General features: G+C 40.5%; 2 protein-coding genes across 3 annotated transcripts in view; one reads left to right on the top strand and one right to left on the bottom strand.

Moving 5' to 3' along the window:
- Positions 1 to 5034, bottom strand: part of glt8d2 (glycosyltransferase 8 domain containing 2) — a 46561-nt gene extending 41527 nt beyond the window's left edge. The window contains exon 1 of the mRNA XM_069904253.1: positions 3687 to 5034. The gene's annotated coding sequence lies outside the window, so the exon portion shown is untranslated. The remainder of the gene's footprint in view (positions 1 to 3686) is intronic.
- Positions 4344 to 25558, top strand: part of LOC138746211 (host cell factor 1-like) — a 57958-nt gene continuing 36743 nt past the window's right edge. For both annotated transcript variants that reach the window (XM_069904248.1, XM_069904247.1), the window contains exons 1-8: positions 4344 to 4537; positions 12684 to 12832; positions 13018 to 13178; positions 16844 to 17046; positions 18665 to 18749; positions 20907 to 21013; positions 22634 to 22813; positions 25107 to 25397. In XM_069904248.1, the coding sequence (XP_069760349.1) occupies positions 4378 to 4537; positions 12684 to 12832; positions 13018 to 13178; positions 16844 to 17046; positions 18665 to 18749; positions 20907 to 21013; positions 22634 to 22813; positions 25107 to 25397 (1336 nt within the window). In that variant the 5' untranslated portion in view covers positions 4344 to 4377. The remainder of the gene's footprint in view (positions 4538 to 12683; positions 12833 to 13017; positions 13179 to 16843; positions 17047 to 18664; positions 18750 to 20906; positions 21014 to 22633; positions 22814 to 25106; positions 25398 to 25558) is intronic.

Below are 25558 nucleotides of genomic sequence, written 5' to 3'. Positions count from 1 at the left end.
GGTTAGGGGATTTTTGAGGTGCATTACCATTGTGGAAATAGCGCCTTTGGAAGACTACACAAAAGAGTCTGGAAAAACAACCAACTGAAAAACCTCACAAAGATAAGCGTATACAGAGCCGTTGTCATACCCACACTCCTGTTCGGCTCTGAATCATGGGTCCTCTACCGGCATCACCTACGGCTCTGTGAGAAACATAAGTACCTTCACAGAATTTGCTCGAGACAAAAATTGAGAACAAAGAACTTTTATTATACTATGACAACAATGCAAAGTTGGGTGCTTCCCCTTACCCTGGGAATACACACAGATACTGAGGCTGACCCAACTTTTATACATTTCATTTCAGTACAGAGATACCTTCCCCCTAACATTCTTCTGCCTCCTGGATTGGTTTAGCATTAGGTAATTCTGCCCATGTGGATTCTAACTTCTTATCAGTTTATGTGCCTTCCTGCAAACTTGTTAGCCAGGAAATATCATGTCTTTGTTCTTTACCCATTAATCAATCCCCAGGACTTGCTAAAGCTATCTACTTGCTATCCTGTTTTGAAGATCCTTATTTTATTATACTTTTATAACCCTTCCTCCCATTTCAGCATCCCTTCACCCTGATTTAACCCATAATACTTCATTTCTAATGAGCACTTGCTTGACTCCTCACATTCCAGTATCCCTTACAGCTCCTAGAACGCTTCCACCAGCGTTGTCTCCACTCCATCCTCAACATTCATTGGAGCGACTTCATCCCTAACATCGAAGTACTCGAGATGGCAGAGGCTAACAGCATCGAATCCACGCTGCTGAAGATCCAACTGCGCTGGGTAGGTCACGTCTCCAGAATAGAGGACCATCGCCTTCCCAAGATCGTGTTATATGGCGAGCTCTCCACTGGCCACCATGACAGAGGTGCACCAAAGAAGAGGTACAAGGACTGCCTAAAGAAATCTCTTGGTGCCTGCCACATTGACCACCGCCAGTGGGCTGATCTCGCCTCAAACCGTGCATCTTGGCGCCTCACAGTTCGGCGGGCAGCAACCTCCTTTGAAAAAGACCGCAGAGCCCACCTCATTGACAAAAGACAAAGGAGGAAAAACCCAACACCCAACCCCAACCAACAAATTTTCCCCTGCAACCGCTGCAACCGTGTCTGCCTGTCCCGCATCGGACTTGTCAGCCACAAATGAGCCTGCAGCTGACGTGGACATTTACCCCTCCATAAATCTTCGTCCGCGAAGCCAAGCCAAAGAAGAAAGAAAGAAAGAAAGATTTTGCAATGATTACTGCAAATACTTTTCCTAACTACTCAGGGTGCACCAGATCAAGAGGTGACTGGTTCTGTCTGTTGCATTTTTTCACTATATTTATCTGTCCCCGATTAGTAGTGAGTGCTGATTGTTAGTTCAAATCAAGTTTATTATAATCTGACTGTACAAGTGCAACCCAACAAAACAGCGTTCTCCAGTCCTCAGTACAAACAATGTGACATAACACACATACAGGCAAACAGTACATATGCAGGACAAATATTTCATCCATACAAAAAAAAATACATAAATAAATAAATATTGTTCTTTACAAATGAGAGTCTCGGAGGGTCAGTGTGAGCAGTTCCTTTGGTCATTCAGCATTCTCACTGCCTGTGGGAAGAAGCTGTTCCTCAGCCTGGTGGTGTTGTCTCTGGCTCTGATCCTCCTGTATTTCTTCCCTGACGGGAGCACCTGAAAAATGCTGTGTGTGAGGTGGAAGGCGTCTGCAATAGATCGTGTGAATGTGCAGGGGGTGGGGGGGGGGGGTGGGGGGAGGTGAGGGAGACTCCAACGATCCTCTCTGCCACTCTTAGTTGCGACTGATGCAAATGTATTGCGAGTACCTTTCTGGTTTTGTGTGTGTGTGGGTGCACACATGTGCGTGTGTGATCCCTGCAGATAAATAAAAATCTTTGCCATGATCGAATTGTGTTCAGACTCATTGCATCTCAGACACTTCAAACTTGTATCCTTCATCACAGTTGTAAACATAACTCAACTATCATCCCCCACCCCTCCTCTCCATCAATTCCATTTATACTTCCTGCTGCCTTGGAAAAGCAGCCATCCTATCACAGTATTCATCCCTCTCCCGTCAGTAAGAGGATTCATGTGTGAAAGCACGCACCAACAGATTGAAGGACAGTTTCTTTCCCTCCATTACCAGACTCTTGAATGAACTTTACAATCATAAAATTAGGCTGTCTTTATGCTGTTCCATCTCATCTGTTTCTGTAGTAAAACATGATTGTCTGTAGACACCGTGGTTGAAATAAAAACACAAAGCTGGAGAAACTCAGCAGGTCAAACAGTGTCCTTTATATAGCAAAAATAAAAATACATAAACGACATTTGGAAAAATGTCGGCAGCTGTCCGAACAAAAGAGTAGGGGAAGGCTTTGACACAGAGGAAGGAGGTGATAGGTAGAGAAGGGAGAGAGGGGACAGCAGCAAGCAAGGGAGGAGGGATGGCTGGGTGAATAGAGAGAGGAGGAGAACTGGCCTGATCTTTTCCTGTAACTGATTGATACTGACTTACTTCAAAACGACATTTAGATAGGAAGGGCTTAGAAGCATATGGAACAAAAGAAAGCACATTTTTTAACCAAAAAATAGACTTTATTTGCTACCTGTCCATCCAAGTTCCTGATCTCCTGACTGCAAACTCTCACCCAAGCTCCGACATGTGTTTCTTAATATTTATCTAAAATACTTCTAACAAAATGTGCAAGTAAGTGTAAAACATTGTATGTAAATTTTTTTCATGTCTTGCGACTCTCAAACATGAAGTTTATTGTAGGTGGCTCTTGCATTAAACAGGTTTGGCCACACCTGCGGTCCTTCCCCATAGTGCCCTCACGTTGGCTGCACCAAACCTCAGTGTGTCCCTCAGCATGTAATCCTGCAGCCTGGAATGTAGCAGTTGGCAGCATTCCCTCAACAACATCTCCATTTGCTGAAAGACCAACAGGTTTTGAACAGACCAAAGTGCGTCCTTCACAGAGTTGATGATCTTCCAGCAGTTCTGGATGTCTGACTGTCTCCCTAGGAACAGCCCATAGATAAAGTGTTCTTTTGTCACGCTGCTGCTGGGGATGAACCATGACAAGGATGCTTCTCCACACACTCTTAACAAAATGGTAATATGGTTATATGGAATCTGCCTTTTGCAAAGAGGATGTGGAACAAATAAAAGCAAATGGGATTAACCCAAAATGCTAACTTGGTCAGCATGGACGAGTTGAACCAAAGATCAGGACAGGCCGTTTGGCTCACAATGTTGTGCCAACTATAGGTACCATTTATGAAATGTGGAGATTTGCCACTCTCCACTACACATCAACAACTCTGCGGTAGAGAGAGTGGAGAGCACCAAGTTTCTTGGAGTTCAATTACTGGAATTCGATACCGTCAGGTAGCTGAATTATTTTTATTGGGGAACTTGGAAGATGTAAGACCTAAAATGAGGCTGTTGAAATATCAATTAAAATTTGTTAAGCTCACTTTAGCAGTGGCCAGGAAGTGCATAGCAGTGACTTGGAAATCAGATTCCCAACTAGGCTGACCGCTGGAAGACAGAAACGCATCATTCCCCTGGAGATCACCTATAACCTCGGAAACAGGCATGACGTATTCTCAAGAATATGGAATTCATACCTAAGGTATATTGGGGTAAATCTTTAACGATTCCCTCCTCTTGTCTCTTCCCCCTCCCGGTGCTCGCAGCGCCGAGGACCCTAGAGAAGTCAGGTTATTTGTCCCTCGATGGGAGTGGGGTTTATCCGGGATGAGGCCCATCTTTTCTTTTTCTTCTTGTGGGGTGGGAGGGTCCCTCTTATTTTCTTCTTCTTTTTCTAGATTATCTTTTTTCTCCCTTTGGTTCAACAGGGACATTGAATTTGTAGCATTATTGCAATTTTTCTCTCTTTATAATAATTGAGACTCTTCTTTCTTACTTTAATATCGACATGCGAGTCGATATTTGTATCATTTTGTTAATATTATGGATATTGATGCTGTACTTTTTGTTCATTCTATATTAAAAAGAATATTCGCCTCAGGAATTGGAGGAAAGTCAGGGGTCTGAGATTGAACAAAAAGGTAGTCCTTTTCTTCCATTAGTCTCACTTATTGTTGTAATCTGGTTTATATAAATGTTTGCACTGTGATGCTGCTGCCAAACAACGAGTTTCCTGGCTGGTTCATGGTCAGAAATGCTGCTTCTGGGAACCATTGGTCAACCTGCTCCTCCCTTCTCCATCTTCCTCTGTTTACCCATCCGGGCACTTTGGCTGCGTTACCAGGAGGCGGCGCCGGCCGCGGTGCACTCTGGGCAGGGTGTAGTAAGATGGCGGCTCCCTCTCCCAAATGGAGACGGGTAACCGGAGCCACCGGGCCGGTTCCTCGACCCCGTCATGGCCACCGCGTGGTGGCGATCAAAGAGCTGATGATCATATTCGGCGGTGGCAACGAAGGGATCGTGGACGAGCTGCACGTCTACAACACAGGTGAGGAGGGAGGGAGGAGAAGGCGGGAAGGGCGCCATTTGCTGCCAGTCTCCAAGATGGCGGTCGGACCGAGCCATTGGCGCCGAGCGGCGGCGTTTAAAAAATAAAACGCGCATTAAACAGCACCGCCGGCGCTCGGCTGCGAGGTGCGGGAGGGGGGAGCACTCTCCTTCAGGTGCCGGGGTGGGTTGGGGATGGTGTCAGTACGCGGAGCCCGTCTGTGGGGGAGGGGGGGTGCGGATCTGTCAGGAGGAGAACCTTAGCAGGGCTGACCGCCAGCCACCGGGCCGAACGTTCGCCTGGAGGGGACGGATTGTCACTGCCCCACCTCCCGAGCCACCGCCGGACGGAGGGGCGGGTGAACCCGAAGGCCGGCACCCCCCACCCTTCGTCCGGCGTCGGCTTTAATGGCGTCCGGGCGCCCAACACAGCGTCTGCACCGTCCTCTCCCGGCCGTGCTTTTTTTTTATGTTGACGGTGGGCGGGTCGGGGCCTGGCGAGGCAGGAGCTGGGCCGGCTCAGGGAAGGAGGAGCCGCAGCGGATGGCTGCCCTCCGGGTCGGCAGGGGGCGAGCGCGGCGCCTCTCCCTTTGTTTACACCGAGCCCGAGTTCGCGACCACGTGATCACCATCCTATCCAATCAGCTTGCTTTCTGGCTCTGATCACCCCACTGTTGTAGTCTTCAAATTCACATTGAGAAATATTGCCAGAGAGCATGAATAATATCACCTACAACTCTGAGATTCTTTTCCCTGCAGGCAAGGAATTTATTTGTAGTGCAAAAATAAAACAGACTCAACATGCATATGTTAATAAACTGCATTTCAGAGAAAATAAACAAAATCAATAAAGTGCACAAGTGAGAGTCCTTAAATGAGTCCCTGATTGAATTTGCTGTTGAGGAGTCAGGTTCCTGAACCTGGTGGTACGAGTCTTGTGGCAGCGACACCTCTTTCCTGACGGCAGCCGCGAGAACAGGGCGTGTGCTAGGTGGTGTGGATCCTTGATAATTGCTGCTGCTCTCCGATGTTCTTGATAGTGGGGAGGGTTTTGCCTGTGATGTCTTGGGCTGCGTCCACTACCTTTGGAGGGCTTTGCGTTTGGCGGTATTGGTGTCCCCATACCAGACCGTTGTGCAGCCTGTCAGCACACTTTCCACCACACATCTGTAGAAATTCGTCAGGGTTTCTGATGTCCTGCCAAACCTCCGCCAACTCCTGAGGAAATAGGAGCAGAAGGCAGCCAACTGGCCCCTCGAGCCTGCTCTGCCATTCAATGAGATCATGACTGATCTGATGATGGACTCATCACCACCTACCTGCCTTCCCCAAAATCTGTAAATTCTCCTACTGTGTAAAAATCTATCCTACCTTGTCTTAAATATATTTACTGAGGTCACCTCCACTGCTTCAATGGGCAGCGAATTCCATAGATTTGCCACCCTCTGAGAAAAGTAGTTCCTCCTAATTTCCATCCTCAATGTACCCCGAATCCTGAGGCTGTGTCCTCTAGTTCTAGTCTCTCCCACCAATGGAAAACAACACTATCTTATCTATGCCTTTCATAATTGTATACATTTTCTATGATTCTCTCTAATTCTTCTAAATCCAGCAAGTATAGTCCCAGGTGGCACTATCTCTCCCCGTAGGCTAGCCGTCTTATCTCTGAAATCTACCTGATGAACCTCCTCTGGGCTGCCTCCAAAGCCAGTACATCCTTCCTCAAGTAAAGAGAGCAGAACTGCACACAGTATTCCAGATGCCTCACTACTACCTTGTGATGTTGCAGCATAATCCCCCTGATCCCAAATTCAGTCCCTCCCTTCTATGAACATTAATTTTTATAACTTTAGTTGATCCCCACCTCATCTATACTCATCACTCTGTTTTCTTTGTCACTCCACCTTTCACATCTTCTGTTCATTGCCTTATCATCTCTTGATTCCCCCCCCCCCCCCACCAAGCCCCTTTCTCCCTTGATATTTGATGTCACACGTTCATTCTCTAGATCTGAAACATTATACCAATGGATGCTGCCTGCCCCACTCCAGCTTCTAAATATTTGCTCAAGAGAACCTCGCTTTTTTCCTGTCATGCACCATTGCTCAATCTGACAGTCCTAATTCACTGTCTCCACCCAATCTGTCGACCATCCCTTCTGCTGCTTAAAGAGAAATTATAGACTCAGTGAGTCAGGTCGACATTTTGGGTTGAAATTATTTATAGAGACTAATGTAGGAAGGGGCAAACTGCACTTCCAGGTTGATATGCAAGTGAAGCGTTGATACCGGTCTTGCCTCCTCTGTAGCTCCCCCCATAAATCCTGCTTTTTCTTCATCATCATCCCCTGTGTGTGATCCATCGGTCTCTTCTTCATACCCTCAAGTTCAGCCTCCATCTTCTGATGATTCCACTATTTCCCCTTTGTACCCCCTGTAATCACTCGCAACTTCACCTTTGTATTCTTCGAGTCCAGTGGTGCTCTGTGGTTAGGAAGGGATTACTTAAGGTGGCGTGTGAGTGGAACAAAAAAAGATTGAGAACCTTCTTAGACAGTACAAATGCGCAGAGTTACAGAAAGAGATCAAATAGTATGGAGTTAATAATTTTACTATTTTGGAGTTTATTCAGGTGTCTCATAATATTGGGAAAGAAGCTGTCCTTGAATCTGCTGGTGTGTGATCTCTTATTAATCTTTGTAATGGTAGTGGGGTTCCTTGTAAAAGCCATGTGTCAAGTCAGTGCAATACCTGACAATCCATGCATAAACTTCTCTTTCCTCGAAAGAAAGTCCCTTAAATCTTTGGTCAATTTTTATTGTTATCATGACTTTCATTTCTTGATGTGGCTTTAAATCAAATATTTGACTATTGCTCCTTTAAGTTGTATGTGGGATGCTTTACAAAATTTGAGGCTCCGTATGAATACAGGTCATTCTTGCAGTTTTGAGGGAGAGGGGAAATTTCAAAAAATAATTTGTGCTGTGCTCTGCAATAATTTCTGGGCATGTTTTTACTGGTTCTTTACCAAGTCTGTGTGCCTTCAATCATGGCATTTTTTTGCAACGGGCAATGCGGCAATTGGAGGTCTGTTTCAATCGTTCCTTGTTTACATTTTTTTGGCGTGCTTTAAAATCTGTTTGGAGCTGTTCCAGAAATGACAGTGTAGGGCTCCCTCTGTTGTACGCGTCTTTGTGAATGAGGTTTCCTTCACAAAACACAACTCTTATTCTGATTTTATTGAGCATAACATCCTGATTTTTATTTTTACTTTGAGCAGTTACCTTTTTTTTAAACCGTTCAATCGTAGTGAAGACCTTTTGCTATTTTAACTATTGAGCCCCATCTTTTATGTTCCAAGTTTTGTCATCTTATGTTTTCTGGTTTTGATTTCTCAAAATACATCCACAAGGACATTAAAAATATCTGCACTGAGTTGTATGAAAAATATTACATTTAATTTTGCATCTGTAAATGCAAGAATACATGGTAGGTACTGTGTTTTTGAGTTTTCCATCATAAAATCCTCGATGCCAGAAAAATGCTGTAAATTATTCTTTAAACCAGTGGCTTTAAAACATTTTTTTTCCCACTCACATACAAATGCCATAGTCCTCTGTGATTAGTAAGGGATTACTTAAAGTGGAAGAAAAAGTTTGAAAACCACTGTTTTAATCATACCTAATGGACTCGTTAAGTGCATGGTTTCATAACTCCAAAGGAAATGGACCAGTGACAATTTTTCTCAAGCAAAGTGTTTCAGTAACAATTGAGTCTAGAGCAGTGATTCTCAACCTTCCCTTCCCACTCACATACCACCTTAAGCAATCCCTTACTAATTGTAGAGCACCGATGGCATAGGGAATACTTAAAGTGGTATGTGAGTGGAAAGAAAAAGTTTGAAAACCACTGGTTTAAATGCTTCATTTGCATATCTTTTAAAACTTAAAAAGTTTATTTTCCTTTAATTTTTTACAGATTTATTTGTGGTAAAAATAAACTTTCTGTTCGAGGTGTTCTTCCCTCTCTAAGATCTTGGTTCTGCTATTTCCACAGAACTTGTGCAAAGGCCATTTTTAATATGTGGTCCTGAATAGTGAATGTGCCAGAGGGGTGCCAAAAGTGATCTTAATCCTCTGCACCTCCTTTGTCGATAATTGGGTCAAATACAAGACAAATGTCCTTCGAAAATCCAGATGATTCTCCAAATCTGTCGTTCTGCGGTTAATTATGGTGCTGCAAATGAATTTGGTATTGACCAGGGATTAATTTGTCGTCATTTCTAGGTGATATTTGTACTGAGTAATGCTTTTACCCACAAACAACGTGACGGTTCTGAAATAAAAAGAGTTACAGCAACTTTAATAAAATTGTTGCCAACATAAAGCTCAGTGGGATAGAGAGTCGGCACAATTCTTTAATCCAATTTATAGAATTTTTGGCATTGGCTCTAGAGTAACTTGAAAGCACAATAATTAAACTGAGATCTGACGTGAAGCCGTGCTCTGGTTGGCAGTGATATTTTGGGGCATAATTGAGTGAGGTGGAAATGCAGAATTGGCTTCAGGAATGTTTTGGTTCCTGAAAGTATGGGTGACCAGGACTCCTGAAGCATTGGAATCAATGTAGAAGACTTCACCACTAAATCTGCTGATTAAAGAAAGCATTGGTTTTAGAGATTACTTTAAAGAATCCTTTTCACTGTTCTCAATATTATCATTTATACATATTTTCTAAAATGGATCATATTTGCCAAGGAAAAAAAACACGTGTCATCACTAATAAATATTAATTATTTTCATTCCAGGCTCAGACATGTCCCTAGGGAATAGTTTGTGTCCATTAAGTACATTCACGGTATATTTTGAGGAAAAGAGCCATTGAAGATCAAGACTTAAACTCTGGCACTGATCTCATGGTCTGCAGTGCAGCAGTGATACCTGCTCCTGCTAGGTTCATACATGGATAACCAATAGCAAGCCCTTCAAAGCATTGGTGTGATGTAATAAAACTGATGATCCACTCTCTGACCATCCGATAGTTCAGCATGAGTCACCAGATTATTTTTTTTCTTCTTGTGCTCCTTTCCCTCTAACTGCAGCCCTGGTTCCTGTGTTCCCTTCTAATTCACCAGAGTTTTTGTTCCTGCATTCTATTTAAACCTGCCTGGTTGCACAATATTTCTTAGTCCAGATAACATGCAAAACCAAAGTCTTGAATGTGTTAGATTGCTGTACTACCAATCTTGTCTTGCATAGTACTCTGGCAAAGATAAATAAATCAGCTTCGTGTCCTCTTCCAAGTCAATGACCAAGTACTGAGTGATGTATTAAGCCACCTTGAAAATGTGTAGCATCCCCCCACTATCACCATTATTGTTTGCGCTAGCTATAGAACCACTAGCAGAATCGATAAGAAGAGATAATAATATAAAAGGAATAAAAATAAAAGACAGGGAATATAAAATCAGTCTGTTTGCGGATGATGTGATAGTGTACTTAACAGAACCAGAACTATCAATAAAAGAACTATATAAGAAATTGAAGGAATATGGAGAAGTGTCGGGATACAAGATAAACGTAAATAAAAGTGAAGCAATGCCTATGAATAACGCGGATTTCTCAAAATTTAAGGAGGAATCCCCATTCAGATGGCAAACGCAGGCAATAAGATACCTAGGTGTGCAAATAAACAAAAATCTAGGCCAATTATATAAACTCAATTACAATCCACTAATGAAAAAATTACAGGACGATTTAGAGCATTGGAAAGAGCTACCACTAACACTGATAGGAAGGATAAACTGTATTAAAATGAACATTTTTCCAAGGATACTATACTTATTTCAGGCATTGCCAATACAACTGACAGAAAAATTCTTCAAAGAGTTAAAGAAAATAATAAGGAGATTTTTATGGAGAGGGGGGAAACCGAGGATAGCACTAGACAAATTAACAGAATGGTATAAACAAGGAGGCTTACAATTGCCAAACTTCAAAAATTATTATAGAGCCGCACAATTAAGGTACCTATCAGATTTTTATCAAACAAGGGAAAAACCAGACTGGACGAGACTAGAATTAGATAAAATAGGGGAAAAGATACCTGAACACATATTATATAAATGGGATGAAAAATTGGTACAACATAGAACTTCTCCAGTATTACACCATCTCCTCAATATATGGAAGAAGATTCATGTAGAAAGAAATAAAACAAATTACCAAATACCAAAACTAATATTGACGCAAAATAAGCTACTCCCTTTTACAATAGACAACCTTGCCTTTAGAAAATGGGAAAAAAAAGGGATTAAAAGAATAGAAAATTGTTTTTCAGGAAGTAGATTCTTATCCTTTGAACAAATGAGAGATAAGTACAATATAACTGGAGATACAGCGCTGGCATATTACCAACTGAGATCCTACTTGAAAGATAAATTAGGAAGCAACTTGAGTTTACCAGAGGGAAGTAACCTTGAATATGTGATTACAGATACAATGTTAATCAAAAGATTTATAAAAAATATGTATATTAAACTGCAAGAAAAGGAAAATGAGGAAACAAATGGTAAAACTAAACAAAAATGGGAACAAGATTTAAATATAAAGATAAAAAAGGAAACATGGGAGAAGTTATGCTCTGGAACGATGAGAAATACAATAAATACGAGGCTGCGTATGATACAATATAATTGGTTACACAGACTATACATTACACCGCAAAAGTTAAATAAATGGGACCCAACAGTATCTGATAGATGTTTTCGATGTAAAAAAGAAAGGGGAACAACAATTCATGCAATCTGGACATGTGAGAGAGTAGAAAAATTTTGGGATGATCTCAATCAGATATTAAATAAAATAACAGAAAACAATATACCAAAGAATCCAGAGATCTTTCTCCTAAGTAACATAAAAAATAAAGAATTTGGAATTGACTTGGAAGATGCACAAAAAAGATTTGTCAAGATAGCCCTAGCCGTAGCAAAAAAATGTATTATGTCAACCTGGAAATTGGAAGATAATTTGAAAATACAACAATGGTATATAGAAATGAATAAATGTATTCCATTAGAAAAAATAACATATAGTTTAAGAAATAATATTGAAATATTCGAACAAGTATGGGAGCCTTACATTAAATACAATAGCGAAAACCTACCGGGAACAAACATTACCTAAGTTGATGGAAGGAGAAGAAAAGAAAAGAATGGACTCAGTAGAATTTCTGGTGTATTTTTGTTGAATGACAACATTGTCTAACTGAATTAATGCAACCTAGATTGTATAACTAAAATGGATGAGAGGGGGGGGGATGGGGGGGTGGCTTGGGAGGAGGGAGGGGGGAGGGAGAAAAAGTCACTGTAAATGTGTGGAAAAGAAAAAGTGTATATCATGGCTATTGTGATTTATGGTGTGAAAAATAAAAAATTAAAAAAAAAAAAAATGTGTAGCATCCCCACTGATATGAGAATTAGGACTGATTAAAATAGAGAAGGACCATTCAGAAGCCCAGTGTAAATAGTGGGAAGGAACTTGCCTCTTTACAAACTATCTCACCATCTGTGTCATCTACCCTCCCAGCTGAGACTGTCTGCAGGCTGCGGCTTATCCTCATTAGGAACCCACAGTACCAGAATGGAAGGGAATTCTCTTTAACCTTTTTTTTTAAATTTTTTATTTTTCGGAATTCTCTTTAACCTTGAGGAAAAGCCTCAGAGGCAGAAGACAGCATTTATATCTTGATGAAAGGCTAAAGACTGAAACTTTATCTTTGCTAAATAAAGTATGCTGTTTGACCTGCTGAGTTTCTCCAGCATTGTGTTTTTACAGCCTTCATAGTAAACTCATTTATGATGAAAAGCATGTGCATAATGCAACACAGTTTTAAAATGTTGATTTCCTGTTGCTAAATCCCGTGTTTGTTTCCTATTAAAAATTTTGCATGGGTTCAGGCATTTGTCCCAATGGTGATAACTTTGAAGCCTATTGTGAGGGAGTTTGACAGTGAAAATGTTGATATTAGAATGCTAAATAGTGGATTGGTTGAATATGAAAGGTTTGAACTTGTGGGTATTCTATGACACTGCTTTGTATGATGCATATTCAAGCCCATTTTCTTTTTTTTTTAAATCTTTAATTACAGCCACAAACCAGTGGTTCATTCCTGCGGTCAGAGGTGATATCCCACCAGGCTGTGCAGCTTATGGTTTCATCTGCGATGGCACCAGGATTCTGGTATTTGGAGGAATGGTGGAATATGGAAAGTATAGCAATGATTTATATGAGTTGCAGGTAAGCATGGTATTTTTTTTACTGCTTCATTTAGAACATTACATATAGTGTACTGCCGATATGGCTTCTTAGTCCTTTAATCTTTAACTTAAAGATGTCTAAACTTCCCATGTTGATAAATTGGCTGAATTTTATTTTGTTGTCTGTTTTATTTTATTTTTCTTTATTTTTGATTTCTGTTCCAGGCAAGTCGATGGGAGTGGAAGAAACTGAAACCAAAACCACCCAAAAATGGTCCACAGCCCTGTCCCCGTCTCGGTCATACCTTGTGTCTGGTTGGCAACAAGTGTTATTTATTTGGAGGTTTAGCTAATGATAGTGAAGACCCAAAGAATAATATTCCAAGGTACTCTTCTGTTTCTAATATATTTAATTACCTTAATACGTGTGTCACAATAAAATAGAAATAAACAATGGCTGTTGCATTGCTAATTTTAAAAAATTTAGACATACAGCATGTATGTATTTAGACATACACCCAATTAACTTAAAACCCCCAGTACGTTTTCTTTTTTGAACGGTGGGAGGAAACTGGAGCACCCGAAGAAAGTACAGACTCCTTACAGTCAGTGCCAGGTTTGAACCCTGGTCACTGGCGCTGTAACAATGTTGCGCTTACTGCTAAGGTAACCGAGCTGCCCTATTCTTAATCTGCCCTCGTCTAATCTTTGCTTTATTTCTTATGGATTTGTACTAGGGGTTGGCAGAGTTCTATTTTTAATAATTTGGACAGAGCAAATCCATTTTTAAAGAAATGTTAACTTTCATCAATTGTAATTTTCAAAATTATTCTAATAAGGATATGATGGAGGGCTTATCAATAGCAGTAAAATATTTAAAACATTCTGATAGAATTGTGGCTTAAATCTTGCCTGCTCCAAACTATCTTACATTTAGGTAGCTACTTGACAGAAATTGAACACAGGTCTTGGGCTAAAAACAATGCTGGAGAAACTTAGCAGGTCAAACAGTGGACTTCCAGTAGCAACATTTTGGTCTTGAGCCCTTCATCAGGGTATGTGCAAAATGTTGGCAGGGGTCTAAACACAAGGAGGGGGAGGGGCAGGGGAGAATGATTGTCCCACAAGCAGGAGGTAATAGGTAGATAAGGGATGGCTCTGTGAATGCAGAAGGATGGTGGGGGGGTGGGGAGTGGAGAGCTGGAGGAAAAAAGGGAAAGGCAGGAGAATAGAGAGAGTGTAGGCTAGCAAAAACTGGAGAAGTTGATGTTAATGCCATCCGGTAGGAGAGTACATAGATGGAAAATTAAGTGTTGCTCCTCCAAATTACAGATGTGTCAGCATGGGAATGGGGAGTGGAATTGAAGTGGTTGGCCACTGGGAGGTAAAGTACACAATAAAGTACACAATTTGACCTGCTGAGTTTCTCCAGCATCCTTTTTTTCCTTCAGCCATGGTATCTGCAGACTCTTGTGCTTTAATTCAACTTTAGCTTCTGATGCAACATAGAAGTTCACCAGTGCTGCACCATCTGCTCAACATTTTGAAGAAGATTCACATAGAAAGGAAAAAAACAAATGACCAACTACCAAAATTATTATTGACGCAAAATCAACTAATCCCTTTCACAATAGATAACCTTCCCTTTAGAGAATGGGAGAGAAAAGGGATCAAAAGAATAGAAAATTGTTTTTTGGGAAATAATTTATTATCCTTTGAACAAATGAAGTACAAATATGGTCTAACTCACGGTACAATGTTTGCATACCACCAACTGAAAACCTATTTGAAGGACACATTGGGAAGCAGGCTGAGGTTACCAGAAGGAATCAGCTTTGAATATGTGATTACAGACTCAATGATAATTAAAAGATTTATAACAAACAAGTACATCAAGCTGCAAGAGAAAGAGAACGATTAAATAAACCCAAACAAAAGTGGGAACAAGATAATAATAAGATAAATATAAAGATAATAAGTGAAAAATGGGAAAAGCTATGCTCCGGAACTATGAGAAATAGAATAAACACGAGGTTACGCATGATACAATATAATTGGTTACACAGGCTTTATATCACGCCCCAAAAGTTAAATAAATGGGACCCAACAGTATCAGATAGATGTTTTCGCTGTAAGAAGGAAACGGGAACAACAGTACATGCAATTTGGGCATGTGAGAAAGTGGAAAAGTTTTGGGAAGATCTAAATCAGGTATTAAATAAAATCACAAAAAGCAACATACCAAAAAATCCAGAGATCTTTCTTCTAGGTAATATAAGAAGTAAAGAACTAGGCCTCAAATTGGATGAAGCACAAAAAAGATTTATTATGATAGCCTTAGCTGTAGCAAAAAAATGTATAATGTCAACCTGGAATCAGAAGAGAGCCTGAGAATACAGCAATGGTACATGGAAATGAATAAATGCATTCCATTGGAAAAAATAACATATAATTTAAGAAATAACGTCACAGTATTCAAACAAATTTGGGAACCGTACATGGAACACAACAGAGAGGGCCTACCATAAACCTTCACCCCCTAAAATGATAGAATGAGAAGTTGACAAAATGAACTGATCTAGTGTGTAAAAGTAGATGACACAATTTTCTTGTTTATTTTCATTGTGTGATGACATTGTTTAATGGGTTTATTGTATTGTATATGTTGAACATTTAGTGGGTAGGAAGGCGGGTGGGAAGGAGGGGGGGAAGGGAGGGGGGGAAATGGGAGAAAATGACACTGTGTATATTCAAGAGGGAAATGTTTGTGTGTATTTTGGTTAATATGGTTCATAGTGTGAGAAATTTTTTTAAAATTCAACTTTAGCTTCTTGGGCTATCTTTAAAACTCATGGACTTGTTGGTGAGTTCTGATTTTTAGCAATGAACATTTGTTATTTTTTGAGTGAGAAGCGAAATTAATATGTAGTCAAGTTTACCAATTTTAATTGTACCTTGCTAAACCTCTAGTTTATCTTTAAAGGGATCTTTAGGAGGCTGTTGGCTGATCTACAGCCATTTACTGAATTCAGCAGCCTCCAAATCAGTGGTTCTCAATCTTTTTCTTTCCACTCACATACCACTTTAAGCATTCCCTATGCTAGGGGTGCTCTGTGATTAGTAAGGGATTGCTTAAGGTGGTCTGTGGGTGGAAAGAAAATGTTTGAAAACCACTGTTTTAATTGTACCTAATTGACTTGTTATGTGTACGGTTTCATAACTCCAAAGGAAATGGGCCAATGACATTTTTTCTCAAGCAAAATATTTCAGTAACAATTGGGTCGAGAGCAGTGATTCTGAACCTTCCCTTGAAGCAATCCCTTCCTATTCACAGAGCACCGATGGCCTAGGGATTACTTAAAGTGGAAAGAAAAAGGTTGAGAACCACTGCTCTAAATCTCTCAATGGAATGATTTTAATTTATTCTTTTTATCCATGTTTTAAAATTAACTTTCTGAGCTGAAAAGCACATCGGTGCAAGGTATCCATACGTTGCAGGATAGAAAACAATGAACTTTGTTTTATTTTACAAAAATGTGGGTGTTTTTTTAACTTGTCTGAGGCTTTTGGATGGTGTCCGGACAAATTATCATACTGATTGAACAACAAAATGAAATATAACGACTTGCTTCACTCTTACAGTATTAGCCTGAATCCATGTAATCTCTTCAATGTAGTGAATGATCCAAAGTGGTAGTTGGGAGCAGAAAAAAGAAGTGAGGAAATGTTTGCTGATCAAGAATGAGGAAAAACTGGAATAAGTCACTGAACAAAACAATGATAGAGATTGTTTCTGAAAAGGCTTTCTTTGCTACTCGTTAGCAAGCCATCATTTAAAAAGGGGGGAACAGTATAGTTGCTTTGGACAAAGTCTCTAGAATTCTTAATTTCTGTGTCACACTGAATATATAATACTCTCAACTTTTTCTTTCTTTTCTACTTTGATAAAGGGCTCAAGCCTTAAATGTTGGTTCCTCCAGCATTGTGTTTTTACTTTAATCACAGTGTCTGCAGACTCTCATATTTTATGTTTTCTTTCTTGTATTTGAAGGTACTTAAATGACTTGTACACTGTGGAACTTAAAGCAGGATCTGGCGTAGTAGGTTGGGACATTCCTGTTACACATGGTACTCCACCTCCTCCAAGGGAATCTCACACAGCCGTTGTTTATAAAGATTCAAAAAAACCAAAGATGATTATTTATGGAGGGATGAGTGGATGCAGACTGGGTGACCTTTGGATATTGGATGTGGGTAAGTGCATAACAGAAATGACCTGCATTTTCACAAAGAAAATTCGCAACATTGGAATGACCCAAATTGTTTTTGTATTGTCAGAGTACTTTTTAAGTTGTAATCTTAGTTGTAGCATGGGCAACCTGTCAGCCAATTCAGCCACAAGAAGCTCTGAAACCACAATGTGATTTAATGCTTTGAGCTCTGTGTCCCGATTTTCCTGGACTACCAACAAGCACATGTACAGTCATGTGCTACATAACGTCCGTTCGGGCAAACTCCGAATACATATACGTCCGTGGTCCTGTAAGGTTATAAGTTCAGAAATCCCAGTTAGAGAACAGGACGTAGCAGACGTAACCAGATGTAGCGAACACAACAGCTTCCCGCCGCAACATATGTATCTCATGTCTCTTGTACACAAAACAATTGCGTTGCCAGGCATATAATGGCATAATATATAGAAAACCTATAATATATGTCTTGATAGCAAATATAAACGCCTGTGTTACTGGCTTATGTATGTACTGTACTCTCTATTGTTATTTTAACGTGAACTTTCCCTACTTACAAATAAAAACTTTACCGTATGACAGTGTATGCTTCATCTCATAGTCAGCTGCATACAATCTCATGTATTGCGTGTCTCTTGAATGTTGTAGCTTTGCTAAGTAAATAATATGGTATTCACACAATGTCCAAATCGCATAATGTCCTAGTTCACAGAACGTATCTTGGACATTAAGCAATGCATGACTGTACTCCAGGAATTATTTTATACCCAACCGCCTGCTGATTCGTATTGTAAAGGTTTACCCATGGATCCAGTCTAGAGTATTTATGATGAAAGTTGAAAAAGTTGCCAGAGTCCAAAGGGTTAAAGGAAAAAATATTGGCTAGGATAAAGTTTGATGAATTGCAGACAAACATGTACAGAAATATATAAATTATTTAAATGGCCATATTTCTCATGAAAGATTTTGATAGAATAGATACAGAAGATATTTCTATGTGTGAGGAAAAGAGTAACAAGATGTAACCAACATATTTGTCAAGAAATCCAATTGGTTATACTCTTTTTAATTTTATTGATTTGGAGGAGAGAAATATTACGTTACATTGGATATACTCAGTGAATGTTTTTACCCAAAACGTGTGAAATATGCAACTCTATCCCATGTGGTTCAAATGAGGATTGCGTAGATGATTTTTAAGGGGATGCTGAGACATATGAAGAAAGGGGGAATAAAAGGTTCTGCTCTTGGGTTTGGGTGAGTTTGATCAATTGGAGAATAAACATAAGCATGAACTGGTTTGGCAACATGGTCTGCTTCTGCTTGAGATCCTATGTAATTTGTATAATTGTGGCAAGGATACAAAGCTGATGGGGTATTGAAATAAAATTTAATGATGTGCCACTTATAAGGAATGTAATATTTGAGCATTGTACTGCTTTTGGGCAATGTTATCTGGCTAACGGGCACATTGGGCAAATGGGATTATCGAAGACGGACAAGTGTTGGCATGGATGTGGTGGGCCCAAAGGTCAGCTTCTGTGCTGCAAGACTCTTAACTCCACAACTAATGTCACAATCTATTTATAATAATCTTTGTATCCGTGTTTCTATGCTCACAGAAAGCTTGGTTTGGACAAAGCCAGTAACGAAGGGGTCAACACCGCTTCCTCGGAGTTTGCATTCTGCTACGGTCATTGGGAATAAGTAAGAACTCTGAAATCATCATTAAGAATTCATTAATGTAAATATTTGAAAGGTGTAGGGGTAAAAAGGCCAAAGTCCGTTTCTAACCATGATAGAGCATTACTATAACTTCTCGTATAGGAGAATGTAATTTTAATAGTACAGGTACACGATCCTTTATCTAAAATCCGGAAAGTTCCAAAATCTGACAAGTGGGGACTGGCGGTCGGGGGAGGCAGCCGATAGACCGGCAGCCGAGGAACTGGTGGCTGGGGGAGACTGCTGGGAGGCCGAGAAACGCAGTCGGGGGGAGACTGCCGGGCAGCCAAGGGACCGGTGGTCGGGGGAGACGGCCGAGGGACCGCGGTCGGGGGAGACGTCCAGGCGGCCGAGGGACCACGGCCAGGGGAGACTGCCAGGCGGCCGAGAGACCAGCGGTCGGGGGAGACGGCCGGGGTAGACTGCCAGGCGCCTGAAGAATGCGGTTGGGGAGACGTCTGGGTGGCTGAGGGACCGGCGGTTGGGGGAGACGGCCAGGCGACTGGAAAGGGGTGGGGGTGGATACGGCAGCACAATTCGGGTGGGCTTTCTGAAATCCAGAAAAATCTGAAATTTGGAACACACTGTCCCCCAAGGGTTCCGGATAAAGGATCGTGTACCTCTATAACCTAAATAATTAATGGTTCTAGGCTAGGTGAGAATTTTCCATCTTTCTTAGAATCTATACAATAGAGATAAATATTGTGACTGGTATAGTCCTTTGGGGTTAATTCATACTGTTTGAATTGTTTTTAAAGCAGTTTTACAAGTATTTAAAGAGATGTATATTGTGACTGTCTAAGATTCCAGTAAGGATTTGTTTCTGGGTGGAAAATAAGTGATGAAAAAGAGGCACTTAGAAGTCATCTGAAACCTCTGGAGGATATTTTTTTGCTGTCCAAATCAATATCAACCAATCTTTACTAAATTTGGAGTCATTGTAAACTTGTTTACAAATATGCTTATCACATTAGTGTGCCTTTATTATTAAAAGTATTGGTTGAGGTGAAGTTCTAGAGTTCTTCCAACATAATGAAACAGCATTGAGGTTGAAGCAGTGCAGAACATAATGCATAGCTGCAGCTATTGATTGACTTTGGGAGAACATTGTATCTCAACTGAGCTTTGGATCATTTGGAATACAACTTTGTAATCCATTCAAGGGTTTGGCTCCATCCATCTGTTACTTAATCTTTTTTTTCAAATCAACTGTTTTGTTTTTAGTTTGTTTTTTGCTGGGTGACAGCATACAATGGGCCAGCTAGTAGATTTGCCTTACAGCTCCAGCGACCCAGGTTCAGTTCTGACCATGGGTGCTGTCTGTGCGGAGTTTGCAAGTTCTTCCTGTGGCTGCATGTGTTTCCTCTAGGTGCTCTTGGTTTCCACCCACATCCTAAATATGCATGTTAATTGGCCGCTGTAAATGCCTCTAGTGTAGATGAATGGTAGAATCTGACGGGAATAGATGCCAATATGGGAAGAATAAAATGGGTGAGAGTAGGATTGGGGTAAACTAATGCTTGATGATTGTCAAGGCATCTGTGAACTGAAGAGTTCTCTCCATGCTTTATCTCCAACTCCTGAAATTCCTGATCATCCTCTTTAAAGCAACATGAATTTTTCAAATTTTTGAATTAATGAGGTTAAGCTTGACAGTAAAAGTATCCAAAATTTGCCAAATATTTTAAAACTTGATTATATTAATTTTTTTAATGAAATTGTAATGTTCACTGTTTAGCATCTCATCTGTTATGTAACACCTTTCCAAGTGCTAGAGTTTGTTATCAGTAGTCCTTTCAGTTTCAATAAACTATTATCTGTATTTGTTGCTTTGATAATTACATATTAATTTAACCCTTTTAATTAGAAGGTCAGTTTTCCAAATTATTTTCCATGTTTCATCTCTTTTTTTTTTGGGTGTGTGTTTTTGCAGTTGGTCGTGTAAATTTCCGAACACTCCAAACTCACCGTGGTTTGGATCATAGACATTCTCTTGTATTCAAGTAGCATGAGCCATTATTGATTGTGTTTCCCTTGTTAAGTGCAATATTATCTGTTTTAAATACAACTGCCTAGTTTTGTTGTAAATGGTTTTCAGCACAACCTGTTTTTTTTGTCTGTGCCTGTTTTTTTCTTTAGAATGTATGTCTTTGGTGGATGGGTACCACTTGTGATGGATGATGTGAAAGTGGCCACCCATGAAAAGGAATGGAAGTGCACAAATACACTTGCTTACTTACATTTAGGTCAGTCTCTTGAGTTTCCTACTTGAGTGACCAATGGGACTAATAAAATCAAGCCACATTTTCCTCTCTTGTTAATTTTGAGCATTGTCTGCAGATTGCATCGCAAGATTATCTCCTGCCTCTGTTTCTATTTCTGCAGTTACAAGTCATTGTTGTGTGTCATTTTGCATGGTCATCGGCACTCTTGGTCTGAGGTTCAAGTTCCACGCTAGAGCAGCCATTCTCAATGGAAGGCATATGAGCCCTCCCCCCCCACCCCAAAGGCCACAGTACGTGGTATGGACTGACATCCAAAAGAGTTTTTAATGTAATTGGAGAGAAGGACAGAAGAAACCAACTAAACTTGACTGCTTCACAGGGAAGGGGGCCCATAAACTTGGAGCAGAGTCCAAAGGGGACCTTAGCCGAAAAATGGTTGAGAATGACTGGTCTAGAGGTGTAAGCACACAATTTAAACTGGCATTCCAATGCAAAGTCAGTCATTCTGTCTTTTGGAAGAGAACTTAATCTGATGCTTCATGGAAATATGTCTATTAATGAGCAATAGAGTTTCATTCAAAATTTTTAAAAATTGTGTCCAAAGCTAATCAAGGAGGTTAACCCAAAATTTACTGGTTCTGAATTTCCCAAAAGAACTTTTTCAGCTTGTCCGACAATAACCAATACATTTCCGATGTAAATTTATAGTCTACAGTTTAAACTCATTGACCTAAAAGTTGATGCCGTTTCTCTCGCCATGAGTGCTGCTTGACCTGTTGAGTTCTTCCTACCTTTCTAGCATCTCGTTTTTGCTTCAAAGCAAATTATTTGCTTGCTTAAAGTTCAATAACAGATGCATTTTGAGTAGGGAATTCTTCATGATTGATACCTACATTTGTAATAATTATGTTTAGTTATTCCTCTTGCCCCATTGCTGGAAATATTTATTTTACTCAATTCATCTTCTGTGGATTTCACAGACAATAGCAATTGCAGACCTGTGACATTAAATATTTACAGTAAACATGCAATTAGTACAATCCAACCTGCTCGTTACGTCAAATCAATTTTTATATTTATATTTTTATAGCCTAGTTGATTATTGGTTTAAAACATTGATAGAGAAGGTTTAATGTCAATGTAAACCTCAATCATGAAATTTTTTGTCATTATGAATAATCTGTTCTCCATTTTGTAAATGTTTGGTGCTTCTGTACCTTCCAGGAGCCAATTATTTGATATTTAAAATTCAGAACAACTACTGATGCTACAACCCATGAGCAAGGAGTTTAACATTGCTAAATAGTTTTTTTTTTAATCAAAAATGCTAGACCACAATGTGTATTCACTGATATATGGTATTCTTGTACTTGGCAGTTACCATATGATATGAGCTTTAATTTAGGGGTAAAAAATAACTTGCTTTTTAATAAAAGTTAATGATTTGTGTTGACAAAATGTCCACTGTGTCAAATAGTGGCACCATGGCATTCAAAATAATTTATAACTCTATGACATCTAGTTTGGAGTAATGCAGGAATTTCACAACATTTGGTTGCTCTGTTTCTATCTTGTATAAATTGTAATTTTTTAAAAAGAATTGTTTGACGATGAATTAAGTTAGCAGTGTATTTCTAACAGATGGCAATATCTGGACACCTATAGTCTCAGACACATTGGAGGACAATGTTCCAAGGGCGAGAGCTGGCCACTGTGCTGTTGCTATTCACACGCGACTTTATATTTGGAGTGGAAGAGATGGCTACCGAAAGGCTTGGAACAATCAAGTTTGCTGCAAAGATCTTTGGTATTTGGAAACTGGTGGGTGGTGTGCAGTCCTTTAGCTCAAGTTTAGCTTTAATGTAACAAGATTGCTTTGTGATTAATGTCAACAATTAATTATATGATGAGGGAAGTATGATTTCAAATGGCAAAAGGGGCATTTAATACCAGGGCATTCTTCACACAAAGAATGTTGAACACGTGGAAAGGACATGTGCTGAATGAGTGCACATCCGGGAAACATTTGAGACTAATGGATGTTGCATTGAGGCTGACACTACGCAGTCCTGCTTGATGGATTTTTTTGTGTGCACCTGTTATATTTGTATCTATTCAGCTGTATTTCTGTGGTAAATATCGCAAAAAGAAGCTGAAATTTAACATGGCATGTCAGGGAGATTGACATCCTCTGAGTGAGGACATTTTTCATCACTCTCCTAAATGAAGCTCTTCCAGAGCCCTACCAGACTGGTTCTTCTCTTGAGGAATGAGATAGGGCAAGTGACATGTCAGTCATTGGGGAAGCACTTTGGGATCAGTGCCATCATGTTTGGCACTGTCTCGTGGGCCAAAGGGCCTGATCCAGTGCTGCCTGTTCTAGATTCCAACAGACCTGAGGATATATTATCACAAAATGTCCAACAATATCTTGATATCAACAAGCCCTAGAATTCATCCAGCCCTTCCTTGAAAGTGCTATTCATGTCCTTCTTGGTTGATTTTAAAATAGTTATGGAGAAGCAGACAAGTTAAGTTGCTAAATTGGGTCAAGGCCAATTTTAGAGCAATTAGGAGGGAATTTGAAGAGGTCGATGGTTGCAGGTAAGGAAACAGACTGAAAATGGGAGGCTCTTAAAGGTGAAGTTTATTGTCAACTGATTGTACAAGTACAACCCGAGAAACCGTGTTCTGTCCTCGTTGAAAAACATGCAGACATACAGCCAGTTATAACTCACATACAGACAACAATACATACGCAGGACATGAATCTGAGAGTCTCGGATGAGTTAGTGTGAGCCGTTCCTTTGGACGTTCAGCATTCTCACTGTCCATGGGAAGAAACTGTTGCTCAGCCTGGTGGTGCTGGCTCTGATCCTCCTGTATCTCCTCCCTGATTGAGAGAACAAGAGTTTAGGAACAGCTTGTTGCTGCTAGGGTAAAGGCAAGGCTGGCAAGTTTAAGGAACTTGCTGTTTTGTGTTGTGTAAAGGTGGATTGATTGCAATGCAGGTCCCTGTCACCCAGGCATCTAGTCTGTCTTCAGCAACCACTCATCTGGTTACAGTCTCCCAACAAGCTGTGCAGACAGTTAAAGCTGCAGTTTCTTCCTTGCCTACTGGAGTCCGCCGAGTTGTTCCAGCTCAGAGCACCACCAGTGCTGTTCCCTCTGTAGTAAATGTGAGTCCTTTTTTGTATTCCATTTACTTCGTGTCTCTTGAGCAAGATGATCCACAAATGAAATATTTGTGAAAACACAACACTGGAGAAACTCTGCAGATTGAACAGTGGACTTTATGTAGCAAATTGATGAAGGATATTGAGGCTCTTAAAAGGAAACAGAATGAGATGTAAGCAGTCCAGAGAAGTGAATCCCTTGGTGTGGATAAGAAGCAAAGGAGTACACTTACGAGGGAAATCAGAAAGTTAGAAAGAAGCCCTGAAATGGATCTGGTAGGTTGGATAAGGGAAAGTCCCAGGAGATTTTACAGATGACTCGAGTAAAAGTGTGGCCAAGAAGAGAATTGGTCTCATTAAAAGTAAACATGGCTGTCTGTGTGAAGCCACAGATTTTAAATACATCTCTCATCAGTCTTTACTGTGCAAATTAAAGAAATGAATGCACACCATGCTTTGGTGTGCATTAAGGTGGACAAATCCCCCAAGGCCTGATCAAATGCATCCTTGGACCTTGTGGGAAGCAACTCAATTAAGTGTTTGTTGGGAAAAAGACAGTGAAAAAGGAAAGATTATAATAAAAACACAATGCTGGAGAAACTCAGCAGGTCAAACCAACGTTTCAGGCTTGAGCCCTTTGTCAATGTAGGCAGGTGCCTGAACAAAATGGTGGGGGTGGGGGAGGAGCAGAGTCTCACAGGCAGGAGGTAATAGGTGGATAAGGGAGGGAGGGAAGGCAAACAGGGGGAGGGGGGATGGCTCTTTGGAGAGGCAAGGGGGTGGAGAGCTGGAGGAAAGGAGACAGGGACGGGGAAGAGAGTGAGCAGGGGAGTGGACTAGCAGAAACAGAAGAAGTCGATGTTGATGTCATCTGGAGGGAAAGGTTATAATATAATTTTCTCAAATGTAATTTGAACAGAGTTGTTTTTTGTCTTTAGAGAAGCCCCCTGCTCCTTCCCGTGTGCAGTTGGTTAGAGCCAGTACAAATTCCCTGGAAGTTTGCTGGGGTGCTGTTCCAACAGCCGATGCCTACCTCCTTCAGCTGCAAAAGTATGATATACCACCAACGACTGCCGCCACCACCATGGCATCACCATCGTTAACCAACACTTCAGTGCCACAGAAGATTCCGTGCAGCCCTGTTTCTCCTACGCCTGCTTCTCCTGTCACACCACAGCCAGTTTCTAAAGTTCCTTCTTCCACTGGTGTGCTGGTTCCTGCACTGACAAGTAAGACATGGTATTTTTTTTCTGGTAACATTTATTCCTTTGGGCAACTTGGTTAGTGTAGTGGTTAGTGCAACGCTGTTACAGCGACAGCGATTGGGACCAGGGTTTGAATCGAGCTTTGTTTGTAAGGGGTTTATATGTTCTCCCTGTGTCTGTGGGTT

Source organism: Narcine bancroftii, chromosome 11, assembly GCF_036971445.1.
Source record: "Narcine bancroftii isolate sNarBan1 chromosome 11, sNarBan1.hap1, whole genome shotgun sequence".
Taxonomy (NCBI): Eukaryota; Metazoa; Chordata; class Chondrichthyes; order Torpediniformes; family Narcinidae; genus Narcine; species Narcine bancroftii.
This window is presented reverse-complemented; position numbering and strand designations above follow the sequence as displayed.